This window comes from Bombus affinis, chromosome 14, assembly GCF_024516045.1.
Source record: "Bombus affinis isolate iyBomAffi1 chromosome 14, iyBomAffi1.2, whole genome shotgun sequence".
NCBI lineage: Eukaryota > Metazoa > Arthropoda > Insecta > Hymenoptera > Apidae > Bombus > Bombus affinis.
The window spans coordinates 1,628,792-1,654,618 of record NC_066357.1 but is presented as its reverse complement, the minus strand read 5'-3'; the positions used below and the strand labels follow the sequence as shown (position 1 = coordinate 1,654,618).

At 35.6% G+C, this 25,827-nt stretch overlaps 3 protein-coding genes across 9 annotated transcripts in view; 1 reads left to right on the top strand and 2 right to left on the bottom strand.

The window, feature by feature from the left end:
• Positions 1–20,521, top strand: part of LOC126924170 (ABC transporter G family member 20) — a 49,395-nt gene extending 28,874 nt beyond the window's left edge. For all 4 annotated transcript variants that reach the window (XM_050738379.1, XM_050738380.1, XM_050738381.1 and 1 more), the window contains 13 exons: positions 7,698–7,940; positions 9,339–9,653; positions 10,201–10,308; positions 14,866–14,959; positions 16,109–16,276; positions 16,429–16,563; positions 16,661–16,806; positions 16,899–17,106; positions 17,192–17,369; positions 17,584–17,770; positions 17,842–18,107; positions 18,525–18,611; positions 19,275–20,521. In XM_050738379.1, the coding sequence (XP_050594336.1) occupies positions 7,698–7,940; positions 9,339–9,653; positions 10,201–10,308; positions 14,866–14,959; positions 16,109–16,276; positions 16,429–16,563; positions 16,661–16,806; positions 16,899–17,106; positions 17,192–17,369; positions 17,584–17,770; positions 17,842–18,107; positions 18,525–18,611; positions 19,275–19,489 (2,350 nt within the window). In that variant the 3' untranslated portion in view covers positions 19,490–20,521. The remainder of the gene's footprint in view (positions 1–7,697; positions 7,941–9,338; positions 9,654–10,200; positions 10,309–14,865; positions 14,960–16,108; positions 16,277–16,428; positions 16,564–16,660; positions 16,807–16,898; positions 17,107–17,191; positions 17,370–17,583; positions 17,771–17,841; positions 18,108–18,524; positions 18,612–19,274) is intronic.
• On the bottom strand, positions 20,510–22,398 carry LOC126924183 (retinol-binding protein pinta-like). The gene is made up of 5 exons (XM_050738414.1): positions 22,241–22,398; positions 21,989–22,148; positions 21,322–21,427; positions 20,758–21,127; positions 20,510–20,678 (listed from the first exon to the last, which is right to left on the bottom strand). The coding sequence occupies exons 1-5, from the start codon at positions 22,392–22,394 to the stop codon at positions 20,599–20,601; spliced, it is 870 nt and encodes a 289-aa protein (XP_050594371.1). The 5' UTR covers positions 22,395–22,398; the 3' UTR covers positions 20,510–20,598.
• LOC126924189 (uncharacterized) lies at positions 22,310–25,808 on the bottom strand. Of its 4 annotated transcripts, none has more exons than XM_050738430.1 (5): positions 25,718–25,808; positions 24,912–25,001; positions 24,050–24,193; positions 23,269–23,721; positions 22,310–23,176 (listed from the first exon to the last, which is right to left on the bottom strand). In XM_050738430.1, exons 2-5 carry the CDS (start codon positions 24,927–24,929, stop codon positions 23,102–23,104), a joined length of 690 nt encoding a protein of 229 aa, XP_050594387.1. In that variant the 5' UTR covers positions 24,930–25,001; positions 25,718–25,808; the 3' UTR covers positions 22,310–23,101. The 4 variants fall into 4 exon arrangements, with proteins under 4 accessions (XP_050594387.1, XP_050594389.1, XP_050594386.1 ...); XM_050738432.1 differs by having other exon boundaries at positions 24,915–25,001; XM_050738429.1 differs by lacking the exon at positions 25,718–25,808 and adding an exon at positions 25,133–25,592.
• Between the last annotated feature and the right edge of the window lie 19 nt (positions 25,809–25,827).

The following is a 25,827-nucleotide window of genomic DNA, read 5'->3' as shown; positions in this document are numbered from 1 at the left end:
TGCTTTAAACCGCTACTTGCCAGCAGCATGTGCGATATGCAGTGGCTCTTCGATGCTTATGGAAATCTTCTATCGATATATTATATTTTTTCAATTTCACTAATAAGACGCAATTATCAGTCTCGATATGATCAAGTATTAAATTGTCCGAAAAGTTTCTTTCGTTTCATAAGGTAATAATAGATGAACAACAATTTCTGTTTTATATTATTTTATTGAATTAGGTATGATCCATTCTGTCGTATTTCTATTATTATGTTCGTGCATAATTCTATAAACTAATATAAAACAAACAAAAAATTGTGCGTCTATTATTTCCTTATAAAACGAAAAAAACTTTTCGGACAACTTAATATTATATTTTACACGGATCACACAGACAGGCCGTCGATTATCCATTACATTGAAATAAATGTAACGTACGAATAAATATGCTCGGTGATCTTTGACACTCATTATGCCTTTAAGACGCTATATATTAATTTTTTTCTAAATATATGTTCGCGGTTTACGTATCTTAACTTGTACGTATATTCTCAAATTGGCCTCAAGTTTTACGTACATAGTCGTATTTTATTATGGCGTTAATAAAATCTGAAAATGCTTTATATAACATAATATGTACATAAAAGGTTTCTATGGTAAGTGTTCAAATACTTTCGTGAGCCACTGTATGCATACGCGTGTCGATAACCGTTTCCTCGATGGATCGCCTCGTCGACTTCCTCTCGTCTCGAAGGAAGTTACGTGAAACGTCGAAAGCGTTCGTGTACCTGCGCGATTCCAACCAATGCGCAAAATGCAGATAATAAAGTCACGTCTCGACATCCCGACAAAAGGTACACTACGATAATTGCGAACGATCATGTGTATCGTATATTACTCGAGTGCATTCTTGGAATAATCATCCACGGTTATTTTGTATTGCGTCACATAAAGTAACTGTCCGACAAGAAATTTCACGATGTTGGTTGTTCGAATAACGGGGCAATTTGTTTACAAAGGAAAGACAAATTATGAAATTTGAACGATTTCAACGACCTATCTATATTCGTCTATGTCTCTCGAGAGACTTTTATTTCTCGTTTCCGTTCATTGCGTTCCAACCTTCTCAAACAACGTATCCGCTATATCGCAGAACTCTTGCAAGCGCATCCGCGATTATGTCGCGGAAGGACTGTATCGTAACAAAGATCTCCGTAAAATCGCTGGATCTTCGATCTTTATACGAGTTGAAAAAATACGACCAGTTTTACATACCAAAGTATCTGCGTATCTTATTAAGAATACGTTTTACGCATTCTGCACGTATGTCGTGAATGTAAAAGATTTTTATCGTAAAAAATGTTCATCGATAAAGACAGAACGAAGTTTGTGCGTTAATGAACCGGACGATTCAAGAGCGGAGGTAGCAAAGTTACGTCTGGACACTTGGAGAAACGTCAGAAATGCTACGATAATTACGAGGAATTATAAGCATCGCGACATGTATTCATCGAACGATCATCTTCGTGTTACCTTGTGTCGTATCCACTGTTTGTCGTTCGATGACATTTCAGTGGCACGTTCGGCATTGCTTGCTTCGACGATCATCGGTCACTGTCGGAGATAGGCTACTAAAAGTCATAGAAACGTCTTCGCGGCAGTTGCTTTCTTCTTCGGGTCGACGTCTACTCACGAGAGACGTTACGAAACGGTTTGTTGGCTTTTCCTCGTTCGCCAGCACGTGCAATTCCTCGAGCTGGCCGTCTCTCGTAATTTAACCACATTGGAAATCGACTAAATTCGCGAGAAAGCAGTATCACTGATTTATTTATTGGCTGTTCGACGGCCGATCGTTTCTAAGTAGATTGGCATCGTTTTACGATCACACATTTACAGTTTTGCGGATTAAAGAAAACATGGTCGAACAACGTTACGCAACGATCAACATAGACTATATATCGCTTTATTATTTTACGACTCATCGTGTATTTATGCGTAAATACTTTTTTTCATCGCGTGGTTGAATAAATACTTTTTTTCCTGACGCTCTGTGTAAACGCACAAATAAACGTATCTTGTGTGCAAACTGGTATTCTTCTAAATAATGAACATATCTTCTACAAAATCTTCGTGCATGCGGTGGTGCGCGATACGATCTTGTTTCGTGCGATCTCCACGATCTTGTCAATCGTCGATTGAAGTCGTCGATCAAAGATTTGTCGAATGTATCCGAATAACAAGTCCTTGAATTTCAGTAGCTCAGTCTGTAAACAAATTCTTTATGCGGTGTCTTGCATCAATTTTCTTAAAGCACGTGTATTTAACTCGCGATAATATTTGAATAGAATTTTCAATTCTTCCTTCGCTTCGGTGATTTTCGTGCCGATACGCGATTCCTATCAGCGCCAATATTTTCGTCGTTTATTAACCGATAATATAACTCGCGATGGTTATTTGTATCTCAAGGTATCTAAATATTCGTTCATCTTCGATCTTAAAGGATTGCTAATGTATAGGTATATGTCTGTATATGCACGCGTCCCTAAATACAATCGTGTAATTCCAGGTCGTTTTAGTCCGTCGTAAGATCTAAAATTTCATGGAATAACGACGAACAAATCAATTATTCCATATCCCGTAAGAAACAAGATCGTTCAGTCCGAATTATTCCTCAGTGTGTTACATCATCGAAGAATATTTTGTGTCCAGATGTAACTAAATTTACCACTCGTTTTCATTTCTATTTTCTATCCTCAAATGCAAAATTTCGTCGAATAACGTGGAAAAAAGCAAGATCGTGCAGTTTGAATTTCTCGTCAGTTTATTACGCCATGGAAGAAGGCTTTGTCTCTAAACGTAACTATCTGGTGGAACTTACTCTGATCTATTTTAAGATCCAAAATTTCACTGGTTCAACGGCGAACAATTTTGTCCGTGCGAATATGTCTTAACCGATCGTAACCACAAAAGGAAGAAAAATTGTGCGAGCGCTCGGTTCGCGAAGCAAGCATCTCTCGCAAATCCGGAGAAAACGTCAACGGAATCATGGAGAAATGTTTGCACGGCCTTGGTCGGCGATACGTTTCAGAGAAACGGGTTATATACATTTCGCCGGTGTAAACGACATATTATCGCCGCATGCCGGTGAACAGGTATCTACGTCGATACGCGTTGCCCAATGAACCGGCGAGCGTAAGCGAAAAGAAAGCCGCTTTCTTACGTAAGCCAGTTTACTCGCTCTTTCTAAACGATCCTGACTGACCCAAGTCTGCCGCGACGCACGTAAGCCATCTAACGCGGATCTCGCATCTTAAGGCTTCTTCCAGCTGTCTATTCCTCTTAGTTTCAATTTTATCGCCATCACCCACCTCCGGAGTACTCTTTTTTAACTCGCAAATAGAATTTAATTTTAACGGGAAAATGCGTTTGACACGTGAGTCTCCCTGGAGAATCTTGAAGCGGAGGGAATTACTGAAAGAGAGAATGGTACGCGTAATTTGGTATTGCTATTAAGGCAACTTGCGCGTAATAAACCTTCTTAGACAATATATTCTACTTAGTACTTTCCCATTTTTCGAGATGTATTTTGTTGAGAATTGTGGATCTTAATCGCCGAAATAAAAGTAAACGAACACTAAGGTTACACTTAGAATTCATATTAAAATAGTTTTAGATTTATTTGATAAACGATTTCCAGGATCTTCGTCGATATATATTTGCACGCGTCTCAGCACTCTCTTTGTCTCGCCATCTTCTATACGACACCGCTAACGGAACAGTTGCATTCATCTGTTTTTCGAGACGCTGTGCACACACATACTCCCATATACTCATATTCACATACGTGTGTCACTACTACGCGATCAATCTAGTCTAGCACACAAAATTATACATATCTCAATATATTTAAATATGGAAAATTCCCATTGTTTCTTGCCTCTCAAGCAAAATTACTTTGTACAAACTATTACGGAAGAAATATTTTAAATCGAATGAGAAAAAGAAATGACACAAATAGCACGGAAGATTTTATTCATTGTATCGAATATTTCGAAATTATAAATGGAATATTTTAACTCGGGAATGTTATTAACATCTGTTTAAAATCTGTTCGAAAATGAGTAACTTTTGAAAGGGACCAGGGACCGTGAACTCGAAGCGCGAAAATGTCGGAGTAGAGCGTCGAATAAACAGAGCTCGCAATTTTGAATTACAGTGCTCGTCAAAAAGATAACCCACGTGTGTTATCTTTAATTTCTCAGTGACGCATGCAAAGTTTTTCGTCTGTAACGTACAATATCGAAACATTATGAGCTCAGAATATGCGGTTCGTTGAAAATAATTAAAAATATTATGAGTTTTAGTGTGTAACAAAGAAAAACTAATCCATACTAAGGTCGAAATGATAACACACTCTGTTAATATGTTTAGAAATTGCTAGTAGTTCATGATCTATCAACGAGTAAAGATTTCAGTACAATATTATATAAATTTGTAAGTATGTGAGACGCAGAAAAAAATTAAACGAGTCTGAAAAAAAGCAAATTCTTGAACTAAAACAGCAACAGTTATCAGTAGCAAAAATATCGAAAGTAATAATGAGAAGTCGTAAAGTAATACAAAATTTCTTAAAAAATGATCGTGATAAGCTAGCAATTTTGCGTGTAGCTTCCAACTCGCAGTTAACAACGAAGCAAATAATGGAAAAATCTAGTGTTAGTGCCAGTGTTTCAAGTGTTCGTCGAATTCTACTATCCTGCAAAGATATTAAGAGGCTAAAATTGAAAAAGAAACCTTCGTTAACAACGAAACACAAAGTAGAACGTTTACGCTTTTCAGAAAGAAAGAATGCATTGGAAAAAGAAACGAAGAAAGGTACTATTTTCAAATGAAAAAGATTCAACTTGGATGATCCTGATGGGTTAAAATATTATTTTCATGACATAAGAAAAGAGACAATGTCAGCAATTCGACGACAAATGGGAGGAGGCGGCGTGATAGTTTGGGCCGGCATCGGTTATTTCGGCAAGACAAGTATCAAGTTCATCGTTGCGAGAATGAATAGTGTCTGATACATAAATTTAATCAAAGAACAGATCGATAATCATGCAGAACGCATTTCTGGACCTGATTAAATCTTTCAACAAGATAATACACCTGTACACACATCAAGATTGGTCCAATCATATTTTAATGAAAATAATATATCTATTTTGCCGTGGTCTGCACGCTCTCCGGAACTCAATATTATTGAAAATTGTTGGGCAGAACTTGTTCACGGCGTATACGCAAATGGAAAGCAGTATCCACACGTGCAAGAATTAAAAAATGCAATTGTACGCGAATGGGATACGTTAAGTCAAAATTATATCCAGAAACTATATAAATCGATACCAAATCGTACAATAGAAAATAAAGGGGGATGTACCCATTGTTAAACCCTTAACTTACGATTTACGTTCGAGAATTTACGTTTGATCCGATCATCTACTGCGGGCTATGCCCGTAGTTGTAGGTTAAGGAGTTAAACAAGTATATATGTTTGATAAGTAATTATTGTTAGTTACAATTTATGTTGATTATTATTTTCTTATTGTACATGTGTTCATTTCATTTCGTTCTTAAAATAAAACAATTTTTGTTTGTTACACACTAAACCTTATCATATTTTTAATTATTTTCAACAAACCGCATATCCTGAGCTCATAATGTTTTGATATTATACGTTACAGACGAAAAGCTTTGCACGCGTCATTGAGAAATTAAAGATAGCACACCTGGGTTATCTTTTTGACGAGGAGTGTAGTTTCAAGTCGTTGTAACATGTTTTTCTTGCGAACGATGAATTACGGAACCTCGGCCAGTTTAGCGGAATAATTTGTTTGAGAAGGACGTCAGATTTTCCTAGGAGAATCGTGAACTGGAAAGAAACGTCGCGTTAGAATGTCGGACGAATAAGACGCGTAATTCGGTGGCCGATTAACCTGCACGCGAGCCTACTAATCACCACATAGTCGGCTTTTCTTTGCTTCGAGACATTCCTGTGACTCGTTCCATTCTTTTCTCTGCATTCAATGATTTCTTTATAAATTACCCAGACGATCCTCGAGAACATTTTCGAGCAGACGCTTTTACGACACGACCGTGACTCGACCCTGCACTGTCCGTGACTCGACCCTGTAACCCGTGACTCGATTACGAATCTATCCCAGATTTTCGTCATTTCGAATCGTCCAGATTCCTTTTCTCACACAACAGTGGCTCGATCGATGCGTCATTTTTATCTCGAACGAACCTTGCCGACACGATTTTTCGTAAATCGAAAACTTTTGCTCAGAAGTCAAAAGACCAACGAGAAAGTCGATCGTTTTCCATCGAAGGGTCTGTAGCACTAACTTTGTCGAGTCTCACTCGACATTCTTTCGTGTCTATCTTTGTTTGTGAAACGTGCGAAAGAAAAGCAGAATTGCATCCTAGAAATTGTTTCAAGATATATCATACGCTTAAGAAGTACAAAATACAACAACAGTGTGAATAAAACTGGTATTTAAATGAATTTGTTTCTTCCTTTATTTATTTAAATCGTCTTATTTTTTAGTTAAAGTAAATTTCAAATAAAACGCTTAAAAGCGTTGGGAGCTGCTACTAACGAAATTGAAATAAAATTCAGAATGCAAAGGATTAAGGAGACATTTAAATTGCATTCAGAGTTGCACAACTTTGATACTACGAATGTTAGTCGAATACCAATGGATGGATTTTGAGTCGGTTTTCATCGCTTTACTAAAATCACTGGACAATAGAGTTGGCTCCTTATTGTGGCTATCTCTTCTTTACTTTTTCATGTTTCTTTGGAGAGCAGACGAACGTAATTATATTAACCAAGTTCGTGCAGTTGATTGTCCCGTTATCTGCAACAAAAGTTTCTAACTTCGGTATCGTTCCAATGTTCTTTAATCTTTATCGTTGCTCTTCCTTTGAATGCAACTTCCTTGGAATTGATTTTGGAATATTCATGACGTTAGATGCAAATCGTACAAATATCTAGCATTTGAAAATTTGCTTCTCGAACGCGATTGAGAAACTATTATGTAGTGGCGATAATTTGCAAAAATATAGATACATTTACGTAGAACGTCGAGTAGAAAAACTTTGGACCCTGGTTCGTACGTTTCTTTGCTCGGAAGTTGAAGTGCACGTCATCGCATAAGCTAACAATTCGAGGTTTCATCTGTCATGCACAATTAGTATGATTTGCGTCATAAATGCTCCGATTTGCGTGCTATCGCCTTTAAAATACATACTTTTTCACCTGCGTTACTTGCATCATTATGAACGATTAATTTGTTTCTTCGAATGCAGAAAATCTAAACGGACGTGAAAATATTGAAAATAATCAAAGAATCGTTACCGTGAATTCAGAAGATATACGATAGACAGAAATACGATATAGAAATACAAGAAATATTGAGAATAGAAAGTTGGAGAAACTTTAGTTTGCCGAAAGATATTTTTGATTTGCCGTTTATGCTGGTCCAAGCAAAGTGGAACTTTGTATTATGTTTAATTCATCGTTACGTTAGTCTCAATTATATGTAGTTGGTAAAACTGGAAAGCGAGAATACGATAAATAAATAATAAAATAAATAAGTTAAAAAAATGTATGCTACAATATCTAAATTATCAAAAATTTTGTCTTCTTTTTATTTCAGTGACGCAATAGCGGGAAGCGACAGTGGCCTAATAAACGCGAACAATATGCAGAACAATACAGACACCGGCGTGGACATGACGATACCACCGAATCCAGCATTGGCCACGCCAGGCTTGAACAATCCGGCGTGGAACCGACAGCAGGCGGTGAGCGTAAGAAACGCCTTCAAAAGTTACGGAAGCAGTAAAAATCCAAACCACATCCTGCAAAATCTCAACATGACCGTACCCAAGGGATCCATGTAAGTAACAATAAAGAAAACGTTGTAAAAAAAAAAGTATCTGATCTTTTAAAAAATTCACTTGGAACTTGGATCGCTTCCTCGAAATTACAGCGTACACCTGTAAACGATCGTGGCAATTTTACAAATAATTTCACCGAACAATAAGCTTTCGTTCTTATCTGCCTACGCATTCAAAGTCGATCTCATTTCCTAAAGGCGTAATTGTCGGTTTGAATTGTCGGTGAAAGCGATCGGGATACTACGAGCAATAGCTAGAACTTATCGATATTAGAAAATCTTTTCCACACTCGACGTACCATATGATACTGAATTATTTATTCATCGAGCTGAGAAACTATGCAAAAAAAGACTAGTAACAGGTAATCCTTGATTGCGTTAATTGCTGCAACTATGACGAAATCGGTGCAACCTCGACTCATAGAATTTCATGTCGCGATCTATGAATATATAAACTACAAAATTGCTTCTATTCGCAGTTCGCACCACTATACACATATATTGATTGGGTTATGAAACGATAAACCCAACTGCATCTGGCTATTTTCTACATTTTCTTCTCCAGATCGATGCAGAAAAGTTCGACGCTCGACAGAGCAAATTCTTCGCAAGATGTACGAAAAATTCTGAGAGCAAAATAGCGAAGAACGAATTTGTTGGAGAAGAATCTTAAACGAAAGGCAGCTTTCTTAGAAAGCAACGGCCAAAGATAATCAACGGAACGTGACCATCTCTCGTTAACGTTCGACGTTCCTCGTGCCGTTCTCTTCGGTGTAAAATTGGTTCCGCTCCAGTAGAGAATTCTATTTGTATACGGAAACTCGGGCGAGAATTTCTAATCGAGTTCAAAGTTTCCGGGATAAAACAAATTCGCGAAATCGTCGTTGCGTAATTTCATTACGCACGCTGGCCATTATCTTGGCTACTATTACGAATATCGGCCTTTATGCCAAGGAAGCACGTAACTGGCGGCCGATTACGCGAACCAACTCGCCTAAGAAATCGTCACGCCGATCTCGCCATTAGACAGAGCCGTACTGTACGCGTTAGCGACTCTTCCAATGACACGCCTGCTCATAGCAAATCGATCTGTTTGCGAAACAGATAAGCGTACGTTTTTATGGTGATTCCAAGAAACGAGAATCTTCGAAAGACTTTGCTATTGGCTGAACTCGTGTAAAGAACTAAAAAACAAATAAAATGCGTTTTTTATTTTGAAGCTTCCTATAGACGTGTACGAGAAAACTTATCGAACTCGCCACTGTGTAACGCGATATAACAGAATTTTCTCGTTCATCCAATTTCTCGTATTCGTCTCGTTTTTCAAATCTTTATATCGATTTTTTTCTTTCATCTGATCCTATTTATACCTTTTGTCGTCCTGTTTCTCCGAATCAGTTACGGACTCCTCGGTGCCAGTGGATGCGGGAAAACCACGCTGCTCTCTTGCATCGTTGGTCGAAGAAAATTGAACGCCGGAGAGATCTGGGTTCTCGGTGGTAAACCAGGCACCAAAGGATCAGGAGTTCCTGGAAGAAGAGTCGGATATATGCCACAGGAGATTGCTCTCTACGGTGAATTCAGTATTCGAGAAACCATGATGTACTTTGGTTGGATATTCGGCATGTGCACCGAGGAGATTCAAGAGAGACTTCGATTCCTTTTGCAATTTCTGGACCTACCCACGCAGAACCGATTGGTAAAGAATCTTAGGTAAGTGTAATTAATTTCAATCGATACATCGGCTGTTCACGGATCAAAACGATTATTTAAACTTGGTTTTCTGGAATCTTTGAAATTTTAGCGCCAAAGCACTTGATCGACGATGCTTAATAGAAACGTTAATCGTTTCTAAATATCGTCGATTTGAATCAAAAGAACTTGACTAGAGTCGATCGAGGTAATCTATCAATTTGGAAGAAGCTTGTCTACGGTTTGACAAGTAAACGAGTTAAGGGTAATGAATTTATTCAATAGAACCGCATTATCGTCTGTAATCCTCCTTGTAAACTACCGATTCTTTTCTCTTCGCCTACCATCTCCTCAACGTTTCATACTCTCGTTTCTCCGGCTGCTTCTACGACTTGCTTGCCGATAATAACAACACAAATACGAATAATTCCTTTACACGACGCACACGATGCGTCGTCAGTTTCGGATCGGTTCAACGAGTTCTTTCATTCTCCTTACGTTTAGAGTGGACACTTGCGAAATCGTCCAACTTTCCATTAGTAACGACGGAATTGTTTTCTGATTGCAGCGGTGGCCAACAGCGTCGAGTATCCTTCGCGGTTGCTCTGATGCACGACCCGGAGCTCTTGATCCTCGATGAGCCAACAGTAGGTGTGGATCCACTTTTGCGACAAAGGTGAGTGTCTGACGACATAAAAGCTAAATCGGAAGAAGACGTCCACAGAAATTCGTTCCTCTCAGCGTATATCGAGAGAGTATATTGTATTTGAGTTCTGTTCGTTTAAACGACAGGACTTTCGCAAGTCCATAATTTATATCAGTAGCGGGAACAAGAATCCCATAGTCGAGGTTCGCTTCACAGGATTTGAACGCCCGTTCCGAATACCGTTATAGTGCTACTATACTTAGACGATTGTTTTATAATCTATATCAGTAACGGGATCAAGTACATCACGTATTTGTGAATTCCAATCAAATCCAATAGCCAAGGCTCGCCTCACAGGTTTTGTATATCCATTCTGAGTACTACTATGGTAATCACTACCATAAGGTACAGTAGGAGGTCGTTTAGGTGATTGCGCATAATCTACGCACTGCTGATCTTTGTACAAGTTCATATTTTTGACAATGTAATTCAAAAGGTACAACTTTCATAGAAAATCGTTTTACCTACCAGGTAGAGATTGTAGAGAGTTAAATATTTATATATATTCAATACGTAAAAATTTATAATATTATATACAGATATATCAAATTCATGTTAAAAATATTTTTGCGCACAGTGCGCATCCAGTTCTGTGAAAATGAATTCGTAAAAATGTACCAATCGCTAAACTGAGCTTTCAACCGAAAGATATCCGAGGCCAAAGACCCAATGACGAATAAAAGTCAGGCGATACCCGGTAAAACCAGATTCGCGTGTCTGGGAATTCTCTGAACAGAAAAGGTCTTGGAGGATCGAAATGCATGGAAGGACCAGGGAATAAACAGGAATTTTATCTTCGTCGGCTAGGATGAAATAACAAGAGTAAATAGAAGGTAACAGGAGAGCTATAACGTTGCCAGATACGCTTCTAAGATTCGCTTTTAAGTGAAAGTACCATTTGCCTGGCCGAAATTAGAAGCAGAGGTGACTGAACGCAGACTTTTGCATCTGAACGACCTTTTGTTTCCACGTGCCAATTGCCACGGGAAACATGAACGCCCCTGGAACTAATTTCCACACAATCTCCTTAAATATCTGTTCTCTCGGGAGATTACGCTTCTTAAACCGCGTACAATATTCAGCCGAACGAAAATTTCTATTAACGCGTAACGATTTGCAAACACTTTAAAAGGATTGATCTAAATACGCGTGAATTTTTCTGTACCATTTTCTTGGATAATTCTCCGCTTTGGAATTTAAATTTAATATTGAACGATAGCTGCATCAGAGAAGCTCGTTACAGAAATTGGACGTACAAAAAGGGTTCGTGTAATTCGAAAAAGATTGTTTCTCACAGCGATGCAGAATACTTCAACTTCTTCGAATTTCGTAAAATTGTTCGACTTGGCTGGACGAAGAAGTAGCAACGCGAAATATATTCGACACGTTCTCGACATTCTCTCTCGTGAGTGCAATGTAAATTCGATACAATTCGACAATGTTAATCTAATCACTAAAAAATATGACAAATAAAATGTTGCATCAATGGGTTACAGAAATTTAAGTATTTCTGCCACTGTGATAAACTAATTCGTGGTAATAATTGTTATTAAATAATAGCAAATAATTAGGATCATAGTCAATTGATAAATATATAAATAAATAGATTTTAAACAATTTTTTAATTGATTCTGATTCGTGCAGTCTATTTCTATAAAATATCTACTATTCTAATATATTTTTCTGTCTCGATATACTAACGTATAAAGCATCGTACTTATGTTTTTCGTACATTGTTACGTTTAAGCAACTTTTATACGTTGTTTCGCTGCTCAAGTCCTCGCTGAGTTAACGAGGAAAATTCACGGCGCGTCATGGTCTGCCAAGAAGCCGTCGGCTGTAGCGATAAATGTCCAGAAAGGAACATTAAAGAGCAGAGAAACGATTCCGTCCAGGCAAACGAATTTCGTTCGCGTTATGAAATGGCGGTGACAGGCCGCTTTTCAATTACCATCGCTAAGAACGTGGAAAAGTACACTGGCTCCGTTTTACTACTGACCACCAACTACTACTCTCACCAACATCGGCCACATTTACATTCTCAACGATATTTTACGATGCTCGATATACTTTCATATACGTGAAACTATGTTGCATGATCTTGTTAGCTCCGGGCTGAAAGAATTCACTTTCGTTGTAAAATTTCGCTGTAAAATTACGCTATCGTTCGGACGTAGCCGAACGCTTCTCACAAACTTTGCTCTGATTATGATTTGCTGATCCAGTGAAACGACAATGCGTTTATTTTTCATAATCGTCACAGCTACGTACGACAGTGATATATCGTGATCGAATTAGATTTATTTTTAAGAGCCGATATCTTTAAGAATCGAACGTATCCAGGCAATTAGTTATCTCTTACAAGATGAATTTTAATTAGAAAATCGCGGATGATTCGTAGCGCAACGATTTTCCTCCTCCGAGTGATCGTAGCTAGGTGCGACGTTATACGACAGTTGATTAAATTTGTTTTTGAAAGTCAAAAGGCCATAACAAAATTAGAGTCGTAATTGCCATAGCTTATGGAAATGTTTTCTTACTCGAGAAACTTTTCTTTCTCGGAAGAGTGTAAATGTCGCTTCTAATTAATAATTCATCACTCGTTTAAGTACTGCTAAATTTACATATTGTTGATATAAATTATCCGCAGTATCCGAACTTACTTATAAGAGACTAAGAGAGAGACTAAGAGAGAGAGAGAAATACTTATAAGAGACAACTTATTTACATTAGGTAGAATTTATTTACGATCAAAGCGCGGTCTGAAACGCGGGAAACGTGTTAATCTACTTCGAGGCTTTCGCGTGTCGTAACTCCAAAAACTTCGCAATCTATGCACATACGAGCATAATGAACTTAATGACGTTGCTAATCTGTTAAAAAAAATAGGAAATTGAAGCGAACCACAACCGACCGCTTTTCTGCACATTGCGACAACACAGATTATATGGAATCTTTCATTCATAATAGCATTGGAGATTTACGAGTGATTCGTTCTGCTCAGAAAGATAGAGACGATCGTAAATAAAAATTTCTAATCTTAATGAAAAATTTGTATTCTACAGTCAACTTCGAGTTCTTATGAATGTGGACAAAAGAAACTACGTGTCTACAACGATTAACAAAAATACGTAGTTTTATTTCAAAGAGTCAACGTTTAAGGTAGAGCATTTATTTAAACAAAGAGCAGATGATTAGTCGACTAAATCTTCTCTACTATCGTCACAATTTATCGTACCTCATCCCTGTACGAACAAATCTTTCGCGGATGCTTAAAGTTCGACCAAGATCCTCGTAAATTTCCAGCAGATGCGCCGTTCAACTACCTCGTTTAGAGAAAAAGACCTCGGCCAACTACCGTGAATGTTGGCGTTGCTCGCATCTTCCGATAGTTGCGTCCAATCTGCCTGTTCTTTTTCCAATAGAACAGCAGACGACGACAGATAGAAGAACTAATTAGCGGCGAGAAAGTTCGCAAAGCGATTATGCTCGGCTACAAGGCGAGTGTCGTTTCCCTGGATCACCAGAAATACTCGTCATTACTGGCATTTACGAGCTCTTCGCGATAGTTTCTCGAAATTCAAGCGCTTGTGTGTAACGAACGATAGAGAAGAGATCCTCTTCCGCGCTTTCTCATAGGAACGTAGTAGCTTGACTAATCGGCGAATTAGTTCTCTCGGTGGTTTCTTAAAACATACGCTGACATTTAGTGCAACTCATCGAAAGTTTCCTTTGCTTCTCCGATGGAGCGAACGTCGATCATTTTCTAACGTAAAATAATGGAACGAAGAAAGGCAAATAACGATGTAATTGCAATTAGATAAAGTAATTATCAAACGATTGCTTATAGTTGTAATTAAATAAACTATCGGATAATTGCTTGTATTTGTAAATGGATAAACTAATTATCAGATAATTAGTTGACGCTCCGATTTTTAATTGTGAATATCGTCCGGCAACTCCAACTTATTCTCATCATACTTCGACTTGCAAGTTTGTAAGTGTCAGTTTTTAAATGCTACAATGACGTGTAAATGATAATATTAAAGTCATTCAAAACAATCTTATTTATTCATCTCAGAAGTAATATAATTTTGATCACGGTATTTATATTGATTATATTTGAGTAATGTGTGGAATTTTGTAAAACATTCAGTGGAATGCAAACCGGATTTCTGCGTTCACAGGTCTCACAGTACTCGCTGAGGAGTATTATTATTATTATTTCATTAGTATTATTGTTATTATTTTATTAGTATTATTATTTTTTATTTGTAAACAATTACCGATAACGACCAAAAAATATATTTGGAGTAGAGCGTTGCACATCGGTGGTACTTGAGAGACACACTTGAAGCGTTAAGTATTAACAAGTAATTGATATTCTTCCGATAGCAGAAGAGCGCAGAAGTTGGTTTTTAGAATATAGGTTCCGTCGTTAAGATCCTATAAAACGATTCGATCGCTAATTCTTTTGTCATGTCACGTATTATGATTCTTGCGACTACTACGTGTTCTCTGTTACAGCATCTGGAACCACTTGGTCCAAATAACGAAGGATGGCTTCAAGACCGTCATCATAACCACACACTACATCGAAGAGGCCCGACAGGCACACACTGTACGTCAAAACTTACGTAATACGATCGTTGCTACGTAATAAAAATATTCGGAGCGCAATATCGGTGTATACGTGGGAATACAAATCGCAATGCAACTGGAGTCGTCGCCAAACAAAATCGTCCGACGATTACGATAATGATCGCATATTAAAATTGTGCAATCCTCTGATTTCCTTTCAACGATCGTACGTCGCGTTTTTAAATGAAAAAAAGAAAGGAGAGAGGAAAATTTTACGGTAACCTGAACTAATAAAATTTTATAAATTTCTGCTAAAAATTATTAGAAATCGAGCAAATTGATGGGAAAGCGGGAAAGATGCTTTGGAAACTTGAGAGTGTAATATGAAATTAATTTCCGTAAAATTCTTGTACGTTGAATTTTCTAGTTGGTGCTTTATAGTTCGTGTATTCTTAAAAAATTTTACAGTTATTTCTATAAGGATGAAGAAAAAATTGAATTATTACGATGTCCACCCAATGCCTACTTAATTAATAGCTGATTTATATGAACATTATGTAAATTACATGCCTATTTGCTATTGACATCCATTGGTCGCTAATTTTACGCTTCTCAGCATCGTTAAAAAATCTTCTATTACATTTTCAAACGGATAGCTTTATCACCTTATTTATATGGTTAATGCAAAGAAGAAATATTCATCAAGATTTGTCAAAGTTCAATATAAAATATCCTATTCCCGCTATTCGAATAAAGAATTTCAATGAAATCATTTGCAATGATAATTATAGTAAGTCCTAAGACTTTTGTCGCTTGAATAGTTTTACGTAACTCTCTTTGGCTTTACCTCAAAATTAAATTCAATCGAAACGCTTACCGAAACGGTTACCAAATAATATAAAATAAAATATAATAAATAATAATAACAATAATACGTAAGAGACAAAGTAGAATCGAGGAAATGATAATTAGACAAGTGTCGCGGGAACAATCGAATTGGTTGATAAATAGTACGTTATGAATTTTGTACATTTTTACATATTCGAATTTTCCGAGAATGCACAGACTCTGTTAATAAAAATCGCAAACGACTTATGCATTCCGAGAAAATTCGACTTTGTTCGAAGAAGAGGCAAAATGATAAAAAGACATAAGAGACAAAGTATTTGTAAAAATTCTCTGTTAACAGATCGGATTGATGAGGAGCGGTCGCTTGCTAGCTGAGGAATCACCCAGGGCTCTCCTCACGATGTTCAACTGCACTTCTCTCGAAGAAGCTTTCCTGAAACTATCGCGACAGGAAGGACAGAACAGCCAACCACCAGCAGAATTAAATATCACGAATAATATTAGTTTGGTAAGAAAGACGAGATCGTACGTTATTAAAATATTATTCATGATATCACCTAAACTATTTGCCATACGAAAAAAGATATTATATTTCTTGAAAAAAAGACCTTCAAATTTCACAGAAAACGCAAAGAACTAATCTTTACCACGTATTTGCAGGCATCTTTGAACTGGGGCAAGAAGAACGAGCCGGTGTACGTGACAGAAGAGTCAGGCGTCGTTGGCTTAAACTTCCATCAAAGTAAAGAGATCCTCATTCATGACTCGACGAATGGTATCGGAAACCACTACGATGTAAGAGCACTTCTGTTTGTCTGCAGTATCTACGATATTTAAAGCAAGTCTCTAGAACTTCCTTGAATCGCGTGTCTTCTTTTTTTCTATGAAATAGATAAACGGAAGGCCGCTATCCGGAATGAAGAACTCGTCGTTTGTTAACGATTGCGCCGACATAAGCGAATGCTACGGTATAACGAACAGTGGCAAAATGAAAGCGTTATTGCAGAAGAACTTCTTGCGCATGTGGAGAAATGTGGGGTAAGTTTTTCTTGCGTTACATGGGATAAAGACAACGCTATATTCTGCTCCTTGCTGGATGAAGATAATAAAACTGTCTTCTATATTCATAGAGTGATGCTGTTCATCTTTGCACTGCCAGTAATGCAAGTAGTCCTATTTTGTTTGGCAATTGGTAGGAATCCAAAAGATTTGCAAATAGCGATAGTCAATCACGAAATGGTCTATGGAAACAAATCTTGTCCGACAACGGAGGATTGTAACTTTTCGCATCTTAGTTGTCGATATCTAAAATTTTTGGACGAAGATATGATAAAGATAGTAAGATATATATATGTATATATATAATAGAGAGTGGCTTCGTGGTTTTAATTTGTAGTTACTAAAAGGAACATTTATGTTTTAGAAATATTATCCTGATCCGGAATCAGCCAGAGAGGCAGTTCGCGATGGAGACGCTTGGGGAACTCTGTATTTTACAGAAAACTTCACCGACGCTCTTGTTGCGAGAATGGCCTTGGGAAGAGAAGCTGACGACGAAACGTTAGATCAAAGCGAGATCAGAGTCTGGCTGGATATGTCCAGTAAGTTTTCGAGTTATTAGAACAATATGCAGCACTATTCGTGTTTCAAGAGCTATATTTTATATCAATGTGAATTTAGTATTAATCAAAATTCTCTTGGATGTATCACTTCTGAAATACAAAATGAAAAATATAGCTAGCCAGAAACTTTTGCATACCGCTCTATTTCCCCAAATTTTAAGACGTAACTGATTACTACGATTTATTATTGCAGATCAACAAATAGGTTTGATGTTAGCCAGAGAATTTCAATATTCGTACAGGGACTTTGCCAAAGATCTTCTATCAGCCTGCAAACAGAACACAAAGCTAGGCGACGTACCGATTCAATTTAAGGATCCAATTTATGGCACTAAAGAGCCCAGTTTCACCGATTTCGTCGCACCAGGAGTAATTTTAACGTGAGTAAAAATCAATATACCACGTTGTTAATTTTACCATCAAGATCATCATCAAAATACTTTTCTTGCAGTATTGTCTTCTTCTTGGCTGTGGCTCTCACTTCTTCTGTTTTGATCATCGAGAGAATGGAGGGTCTTTTGGATAGAAGCTGGGTAGCTGGAGTTACACCGGCAGAGGTTCTTTTCTCTCATGTGATTACACAATTCGTGGTGATGTGCGGACAAACTGCATTGGTACTCATCTTCATGCTCGCTGTCTTTGATGTTGAATGTCAAGGACAACTTGGCTGGGTGATCGTATTGACGATTCTTCAGGGCCTTTGTGGCATGTGCTTCGGTAAGTTCAAAGTGCATAATTGATTCTTGAAATTTCTGTGTACAAAGATCAACCATCGGATAACAAAAACTGAATTAATGCTGACTCGTGCAGACATTTCATTCGAAGATTTATTACTTTCTACAAGTATTATATTATTAAAATAAAACATTCGATATTTATGACAATGATTCAACCTCTATTAGACGAGGGTTAAAAATAGATTTGGACAAATTTTGGTCGCTATTTGCTCAAATAAAAGTAAGTTTATACAACCTAGCCTGAGAGGATTATTCACATCTTAAAATCGTTCTTGTATTTCATTTTCTATATCAACATCGTCTGTCTGACGAAACATATTGATCGACTTTTCCTTAAGATAAGTTAACGGAACAAATTAGAAGAAATACTCATTTATGTTTTTCTTCTTGTTTCTAGGGTTTGTAATTTCAGCGATTTGCGAACTTGAAAGGAATGCAATCCAGCTGGCTTTGGGCAGTTTCTATCCAACGCTTCTGTTAAGCGGTACGTATGTTATATAAATTGAAAGCATGCAATGCATAAGATAAAAACAAGTGAAGTAAAAAGATATAGTCAATGGTGCAATGAAATGTTTTCTTCGAGCTGCGGAACCTCTTGTCACAGTGAAAAGCACAACATTTCCGTTAGAAAATTTCTTAATATAGAAAACACACGAATTTAGCAACGATCATTGTAATCAAGTGTCAGTTAGTAAGAGTGAAAGTTATTCGCATTCTTAATTATGTTCCACTTAAAGATGCTCGATTCGTACATTTAAGAAACATACAGTTGCGCGACATTAACCCTACCGAGAATATTATTGTAATATATAAGAATAATCAACGTATGTTAGACTTTGACTGTCCAATAATTAAAAATTAATTCGCCGTTACTAGACTGCGAATATTTGTGCAAATTCATATTTTTATGTTATATAATAGAAAATAGATCCTTGCTAGAGAATTGATGTACCTACTAAATATTGCGAACACTATAATTTAAATATTTATGCATCTTCATGCATTTTGTTTGTATTTGGAACTTTGAGTTTCCCATGCATAAACATCCACAATTTATTCATTCCAAGACACTACTTTCTTTGTATTTACCATAGTATCAATTAATTTACATCCAATATGTAATGTTGATTTATTTATCGAATTTTAGGTGTGATTTGGCCGATAGAGGGTATGCCGAAGTTTCTTCGAGTCCTAGCTCAGTGTCTTCCACTGACAATGGCAACGACATCACTACGTGCAATGCTGACACGTGGCTGGTCCATGTCGGAATCGGATGTTCATTACGGCTTCATCGCAACCATCGTTTGGATAGTGCTCTTCCTCACGATAAGCATAGTGGTACTGAGGCTCAAGCGCGGATAAGACTTGATCGTAGCATTTTCATATCGTTATTACCACGTGAAAGAGAGAAATCAAGATAACGACACGTTGGTTCGACTTGAGTAACCACAGTCAGCCATCGCGTCGGTGGAAACTCGAAGCGAGGAAAGATCGCTTCAACAGCTTCCTCGAGACGATCTCGTAGTACCCTCTGTGCGTGAATCTTCAGATATATGTGATGCTATTTGTGCGCTTGGTATCTTTTACGTGTGAATCAGGAACGAATGACTGTATATCTGATCCTTAGGGATTTCTTCTCTTTTATCCTCTCTTTTTATCCTTCTTTTTTTAATTCAACGTCTGTAATATAACATTTATTCGCACGACGATGCATTTTACTATGGATATCCACAAGTATTCATCGTCTCGTTTAAATTCACCTATTAAGAGAAAATATGCTGTACAGATTGCTTGGCGATGAATGAGACGATCTTTACTTAAATCCAATACAATGTGCCCTGGTATTTGTCGTAAATTTGTTGTAAGTGGTTAAGTTAACGAATAGCAAATTAGATATAGGACAGTTTTACTTGCCCATGACTTAAATGTATGTTTTATTTATCTTCTGACGTCAAGAGGAATTATGTAGTTAAACGGGAAACGGAGAAAGCGTTTCTCTAAGCGTGGAATGGAAATACGTTTCGTATATCACGAGAGGAATATATGAAATTATGTATAAAAGCAAACTTTGACTAATTACCGGATGGATATATATATATATATATATAATTAGAACAATTAATATGCGCTAGTGTGCGATACGGTTCTAAGATACAAAATATGTACCATATTGTAGAATGTAAATTATAGCAATTATATTTTATACTTTATCAATCTTCTTGGTTATTCGTATTTTAGAGAAGCGGTTAGTTTGAATAAAATTATTCTGCAAGGAATACATAGGAAGCATGTTTTAGAACAAAAGAACAGAAGCATTGTATATTTCCGTTTTCCGTTCTCTATTTTCTGTTTAAAAATCATTTACAAAAAAAATAAAAAATATTTCAAGATGTCTATCACGTAGTTCTTTATTAATCATCTGAACAATTGCATGTGCAATCCCTCGTTATTGCAAATTAGTCTCAATCTAGTTACTTAATCAATGTCAATTTGTATTTTTCTTGCTCGGCGAACCATTCTCCGTTCTCTATAACCATACGCTTCCAATACTCTGAAATGTAATTAAACTGACATAATTATCGTTAACCTTATCTACCTACATACGAAAACCTTATCAAATAAAAATATACCACTTAATTCCTTCACTGTTCCATTCATACCGCCATATTCCTTTGGCAACATATTCACTGGCAAAGTTTCGTATAACTTTAATTTATCACGTGCATGAACATGTACTCTTTGTTTCAACTTTGTAGTCATAAAGCTTCTGAAAACGTTTAAGACTGTATTTATGAATTTGTGAGTATTGATAAAATCCAACGAGTAAATTCTAACAGGATAACAGCCCTGCCATGCGTGAACTAGATTTTTAATAACATTCGGTGGTAATTGAAATACATGCTCATATGTAATTCCACTTATATCCAAGATAGCCGTTATACCGTGAATCGTTACGGATTCGTGGTTTCGTAACGCTAGATCCAAAATCATCAACGATGCCTGAAAAAAGAAAAGTTATTTTATTGTTTCACAAAATAAATTAATTTTGAATTTCGTTCCTGTATACAAAGCAAAAATTTCGTTCGCGATTATACCTACGAATTTAGCAAAATTATCAAATGCAACTACTTCGTTATTTCATTTGCAAGCTGCAATTCCGCCCTACGATCACTAATATTCAATGTCTTTTATACCTTTAACATGTCTGACATTTTGTGTCTATTAGGAGAATGTGCTGCAGCACGTATTATCACAACCATTCTGCCCTCGTTATCTAATTTTCTTAAAGGCAAAAACACCCTGAAAAATTAAGCTTAAAAAGGAACAATTTTTCTTACACACAAAGTGCATTTTTTAATTATATTATGGAAATCGCACGTTAAACATATACGTATAAAAAATATTACAAAGAAATTACTTTAGAACGTTATACATGAACGGGTAAAAAATATTTCAAAGAAGTGATTTTAGAAGTATATACATACTACATCGTTAGTAATGTTTGAAGTAAGTATGGTTGACATACAGAATTGAAACTGAAACAATAGTCAATTGCAAAGCGCATGTTACGATTTATCATACTCAGATAAGGTATCAACATCGGCACTATACCCAACCTCGAGCTTATGAAAAGATACTCACAATTTATAATGCTAAATGTGACCAAGAAGGTTAGAGATATCGATAACATAAATATTAAGCTTTGTTTTCACTATATTTAATTTTCAGAAATAACAATATTTAAGAAAGTCGAGACGTTATTGAAATATATTAATTTCCTAAATTAATTCATTTAAAAGCATGTAAAAATTATTAATGAAGATATATAAAAATATATTTAAATATTTTTATAGATATTACCCCAAATCAAAAAGTTCTTGCAACTCTGGTAGAAATGGATCCCTGTTGCTGTACCATTCTGGAAGATTCGCCCTCTGCTTATAATAATTCCATAATTTAGATTTTGTCTTCTCGATATTAAATTTGCATGCCCTCAAGAAACGTAGAATAAAAAAATCATCTATGAAAATATAAAATGCATATTTCCTTAATAGCAAAGTATTAAAAAGAAAGAGAAGTTAATGGTGAATGTTTAAAGCGAATGATGAATACCAGTAGGTGCGTGTAAATCTTCATTCTCCGTTATCCATTGCCTGATTTCAGCAATTTTAATTGGCCTGGTTTCGTCTGTTTCATTCAAATTAGCCGCCATGTACGCTTTCTCCTCCGTAGATAGTTGACAAGTATATTCATTTAACGTCGACATAATATTACATCAATTATTTTCCATTTGGCAGTAAAGACACCAAGAATTAGATTTTGTTTAGTACTCTTTTTCGCATTTAAACAAACATCTTCAATATTAACATATATGTCACAAATAGAAGCAAGAGAGAACAAATATCGTAAATGCGCGATCTGCCGACATCGAACGTCGGTAGAGATCTAAACGATCTATAGCGCAAGTACAAAATAAATTGGAGACATCTATCGGAGTGTTTGCGATATCTGCACGTACGATTTGAAATATGTTTGTGCACTGAATCACTGATTACTGACCATTGGCCAAGGACAGGATAAATTGACATCACAGACGAAGCAAACTCGTCTGTGCCCGTAACACAGATGAGATCCGGTATGTACCATACTGAATCGGTAACATCGCATTTGACACGAAAATGGTGAAGTGGAAATAATAATGATAATGGAGATTCATGAGACACGAAAAAGCATTATATATCACGCCTATTTTGCAACTCGTCTGTGACAGAACTTTGCTTGTTGAATCAGTCCTAATAAATTTTTAAATACATACTAAATATCTAAAATATATACTAATCAAAATAAAGAACGTAATTCACGTTCTAATCAAAACGTATTTATTTTTCACACATCGAACTGATATAAATATAAAAATGCAATAATTAAATTCTTTTTTATGTGCATACATATACTGACATCACATTACAAATTTTAATTATTTTTCCTTTCCCCGTTATTCTTAACCATACAAGGTTGCACCATAATTTCCACAAGAAATATTTCTTTCTATATTACAAAAAAATTATTTTTAACAATCATAAAGTTCGATTAGCATCGATCGTAGTAGTACAGATGAAATTGTAATAGTTTAACCATACCTCGCTAATCTTAAGTAAAAGCTGCTGCAGTTGGTTGTATTTCTTTTCAAAGCTCTTGGTCAGTTGTTTTTTTTCAGAATTATCCTGGAATTCTACGAGCATCTTGTTTCGTTCCAAAAACTTTTCAACTCTTTGATAATAATTTTTCAAAAGGATCTTTAACTTCGAATATACCGAAAATTCAATATTTATGAGAGATCCATCCAGTATTAACATGCGCAAAATTAACATTTCCATGTTAGCGAGAATATTCCTTTGATATGCAATACTATCAAAACTGTGAAAATATTCTTCGAAGAGTACAAAATTTTCCTCATTTTCGTATCCTTCCATCTCTATGTCCATATACTCCACTTCATCGGCATCTTCTATATCTTCGTCATCATTATCATCCAGAACGTCACTATCGTACACTATCAAATCCTCCATATTCTCCTTTAATTGTGTCTTATACTAAATTTAAGAAGTATTCAAGAATTGTTTAATAACTAGAGTATAGCTAGAATAACTGCGAATATTTTTATGAATATAATTAAAAATTCATGTTTTCATGAATGGAATTACAAGAATGGAATTTAGTTAAAGAATGGCTTATTCATTTTATTATATTATTCTTATCTTATTTATAATAAATATTATAACAAGTACCATGCTTTGTATTTTTGAATTCTCTACAAATGTACAAAAATTTGCAATTCATTAATACTATTAATACATTTTATTTCAAAGGACATCATAAACCAGTAACACGAATGCACGTTATTTTATATGTTAAACTTACTCGAGAGTAGCGATCTATAACGAATAGCATCTTCTTGTATTCACATGAATGTTTTTTCAAACAGGCGTGCAATTCTTCCATTGTAAAGAAATATCTTTTTCCTTCCTTTAATAATTTCTCAAGAAATGTTTTCTTCCGTATTAACTACAGACACGCAAATTGATTTTCGATATGAAGAATCGATAAAAAAATATTTTATATAGGGTACCCTAGTCATAATCATGATACAATCGACAGACGATACTGCATGGCAAAATAAGTAGAAAATATAGAATAAAATTTGTTCATATAGCACTTCATTTTCATTAAAATCGAATTTGAAAATTTATTTATAATCGTGTATAACATTCGTTTATAGCATAAGTAAATTTGGTTAATTAATTACTGGATACTAATGAACAATTAACAGAAGGTTATTCTACATGCAGAAACAAGTAAGAAATGTAGAATAAAATTTTTCCATCTAAAATATCGTTTTATTATAATATTATTATAATATTATTATAATATTATTATATTATAATTTAAGTTATCATAGTCTAAGCTGATTATCATTGCATGATAGATTGTAAGCACGCAAATTAGAATAACGAAAAAAGAAGTTAAGAATTGACCTGGTACACGTGTACTTGATAAATTTTCAAAGTTGATTTTGATTTGATTTTTTCAAATTCTCACACATAGAATAACCTCATGTCGATTATTTATTCTTATTCAGCGAAGAATAGGTCAAATCCGAGTATAGTTAATAAATTTTCAAATTCGATTTTCTTGAAAACGGAGGGCAATATCTTCCACGTAAAATTACTTCCTCGCCTATTATACCATGATTGCTGTGACAGTCTGTATATAGCGTACTTACTACCTTTTTACTTGTCATTCTAACCAGTAGAGTATGGCAACTTTCGTTAATATTCTTGGACACCAGCGCTAAGTGCACACAGTTTTTATCCTAGAGTCAAATATTTTATAAAACTAAACAAAACCCAAATTCCATTGTAAGCTTTTTAAATTACACGTAAATTGAAAGTAACTTAAGCATATACAAAACAAGTGATACAACCGACACTGCCGATTACATGCCTTTGATTTTCTCGGAATGTTTCATACACTATTCACAACTGAAACAATTGACAGCTGACAAAATCTATCTCCGTTTGCTGTCGAACGGTTAACTGAATTTCTGTTTACAATTTTGTAACGTGACACTAACAGTCAGATAAGACCATTTGGCTAACAACGGTCCACGAATATGAAGATCAAATCGATGTTAGTAAAGTGGCTTAGCTCCTTTTCCTATTACTCATAAGTTAATGCTCTAAACATAGTAAATTTTTCTGTCTTATAGAAATTGGTTAATTTATATGATCAGATTAATCTTAGAATTTATAATCTTAAGAAACATTGTGATGCTTAGTGATTATATGTACATAACAACGTGTAATCAATTGTATTTGAATAGAAATGTATCGAGACAGTTAATATACATGTGATTATTAAGTTTTAGACTATGTGCTGAATTAATCATGATAGTTTTAATTGATATAATCTGTATATAAAAAATAAAACTTATAGATCAAGTCGAAGACAAACAGATATTAAATTGATATTAGTAGTACTTGTTGAATTATACGTAATGTGCCATTAAAGTAAATGATTATAAATTACCTTCTGTACGGAAAATTTCCTAATATGGTGTAATTTTTACAATATCGATGAAAATCTGATGATTACCGTAAACAGTGACTTTTAACCGACAAAAATGAATTTGTTCCTGC